At 39.6% G+C, this 2,904-nt stretch overlaps 1 protein-coding gene across 1 annotated transcript; it reads left to right on the top strand.

Moving 5' to 3' along the window:
• Positions 1-1,405: 1,405 nt before the first annotated feature.
• On the top strand, positions 1,406-2,077 carry LOC141622969 (histone H2B.3). Its single transcript, XM_074439005.1, has one exon. The coding sequence runs from the start codon at positions 1,501-1,503 to the stop codon at positions 1,939-1,941; it is 441 nt and encodes a 146-aa protein (XP_074295106.1). The 5' UTR covers positions 1,406-1,500; the 3' UTR covers positions 1,942-2,077.
• The last annotated feature ends 827 nt before the right edge of the window (positions 2,078-2,904 follow it).

Raw genomic sequence — 2,904 nt, 5'->3', positions numbered from 1 at the left:
GGAGTAGAGGCGACAAGGATAGTGAAGCGGCGCAGACTATGGAGGCAACAGAGATCTTGCGTGGCCTGGTAGGGACATGTGCGGAGCGTAGGCTAGTAGCGGCGGCGTGCTGATAGCGACTTTCTTTGCCATTCCTCTAGTGCGAGATGCCAACCGATTGCACAAATGGGAGGTAGCAGCAGTGGGAGTGCCTTGCAGGATAACTGCGTAGGTCTTCTTGAAAGCGTCAGGTGACGTGTCCTGCTTGGTAGACATCCTTTTTTAGTAGACTTGGCTTGTAAAGTAGTAGAGATGAGAGGTAGAGAGTTTCACGTCGGGTTCACCAAATTTGTAACGACAAATTTTGTATGGCGATAACTGAAATACAAAACAAGGAAACAAAATGAGTTTTTATTAATATCAGAAAAGTTCGTGTACAATCTCTAATAATCCTCTGATTCTAACTAAACAAATAGGGTACGCGTGCACGATCCACGTAAGGGGTGCGCGTGCGTTTTGCGGGGGGTGCACGTGTAGAGGGTGTATGCACTCTACGCGCGACGTTGACTTGTATTCTTGAGAGGGTCGTACGACTTGAGTCTCTCTTGAATGTTTGAATGTTTGAATATTCGAGTTTGAATGTTTGAATATTCGAGTTTGAATGTTTGAGCTTTCTTGCGCAGGCGGCACAAATTTGTTGTGCTTGTTGACTGCTTACGTTGAATTTCACGAGATTTTCAGAGAGAATTCCAGAGCTTTTCTTTTCTTCGAGTTTTTCTATCTTCGAAATGAATGAACTTCGCTCTATTTATAGAAAAAGTTCGGGCTTTCTTGGGCTTAGGGTTGCGGGCCCATTTCTCGGTCCGTTTGCAATTTTAGCCCAATTTGACTTCTGTTTGGACCCGAATAACTCAAAATGACCCAAATTTGATTTAAAAGGGACAAAAATAATTAAATTGAGTAATTTATTTATTATTAACTCAAATTAATTAATTTCTGTATTTTCGACATTTAAATAAAATTTTAATGCCTACAACTCCATTTGAAATTGAAGGGGACTTAATCTCAATATTAGACAAAGTTATGAGAGTCAATTGCTACTTTCGCCCATTTTAAACCATTACTCGAGTATCCCTTGTACATGGAATTCTCATTAGGAATTGATGTGTACTAGATTTTTTTAACTTTTAAACAGAGCGCAATTATTCCCGCGTAACATTCAACCCAAATAATTGAAACCAACAAAACCATCACTACTTTACCCCCAAAAAACTTCGCCAATCACTTTTAATTTCCATCCGTTAGATCATCTCCTTCAAATCCTAAATCAACGGGAACAAACACGCTCTCTTACTCCACGTCATCGATCCGCACCATCCACTTTCCTCCAATCAGAACATTCTCCTCCTCCCTATAAATACCACCCCACACATTTCATTCTCCTCACAACAACCCCAATTAACAACTCTCATTTATTTCCCTCTCAAAAAACACTTCACACACAGAAAACTCTCGTTTCCAATGGCACCAAAAACCGACAAAAAACCGGCGGAGAAGAAGCCAGCGGAGAAATCCGTCGCAGCGGAGAAGGCCCCAGCTGAGAAGAAGCCGAAAGCCGGAAAGAAACTCCCAAAGGAAGCCGGAGCAGCAGCTGGTGACAAGAAGAAGAAGAGAAACAAGAAGAGTGTTGAAACCTACAAGATCTACATCTTTAAGGTTCTGAAGCAAGTTCATCCTGATATCGGAATCTCAAGCAAGGCGATGAGCATCATGAACAGCTTCATCAACGACATCTTCGAGAAGCTTGCTCAGGAATCTTCTAAGCTTGCCAGGTACAACAAGAAGCCGACTATTACTTCCAGGGAGATTCAGACTGCTGTGAGGTTGGTGTTGCCTGGGGAGTTGGCTAAGCATGCTGTTTCCGAAGGGACTAAGGCTGTTACTAAGTTTACTAGCTCTTAGATTTGCTAATTAGGGTTTGGTTTAGTTGATGTTTCGTTTTGTTGTTGTCGCGGTTCGATTATGATGTTATGCTTATGATGTTTATGTAATTAGACCTGATCTATGAATGAATGAATGGTAATCAGTTTGTTTTAAATTGATTGTTAAATTATAGTTCCTTTGTTCAACTAATTTGTTTATCCTTGATCCAAATATCCGTCTCAAAGAATTTTGCTGTATTATAGCCTCTTAATTTTATAGACTTGTTTTGCCAGTGACACTGTATGCTCTTTTACTGTTATTGCCTGTTTGAACACTTGCTGCGGTTGATTGAAATTCAAGTATTATACTGCAGTATGAGGTGATAGAACAATTCTGTTTTAGATTGATTTGGGTTTTACTGTTTTAGGTTCACAATGATTTCTGTATTTTCAATCTGTTCACTTGCCTGAGTAAGAACTTTGAAAAGCTTGTAGCAGATTGTGAGAATGCTGATAATGGCTACTTACCTGAATGTCTGTATTTTCTGATTGTCGCGACAAAATTGTGTTTCCTTTCGGACAGGACGATTGTGATTATGAGACGGAGTTGTTTGTATTGCTTACTCTCGATTTTGGTTATTTGATGATATTTCTTTTAGCATATTGTTTCTGTAAATCTGTAATGTTTTGCTATTTCAGCAGCTTTGACAGCACTTAACTGCAGTTGGTAAGTCATGTCGCTGACTACGTTTGTATATGTGAGATTTGCATTAATAGTTTGTTACAAGGACGGATGGACTATGTACCTGAAATGGCGTGGATGTCTTTGCATTTGTGATTTGCATTAATTCTCTAGTGTTTCGTGGAGTATAATTTCTGCATGTGTTGTACTATACTGTGAATAGTGTTTCATAGCTGTTTATGATGATGTTGTAGTCGTAAGTTAGGTAGTTTGATGCTATGTGGTAGCAATCGTCGAAGATTAAGCTAGTATTTAGGTTTT

Source organism: Silene latifolia, chromosome X (assembly GCF_048544455.1).
Source record: "Silene latifolia isolate original U9 population chromosome X, ASM4854445v1, whole genome shotgun sequence".
NCBI lineage: Eukaryota > Viridiplantae > Streptophyta > Magnoliopsida > Caryophyllales > Caryophyllaceae > Silene > Silene latifolia.
This window is presented reverse-complemented; position numbering and strand designations above follow the sequence as displayed.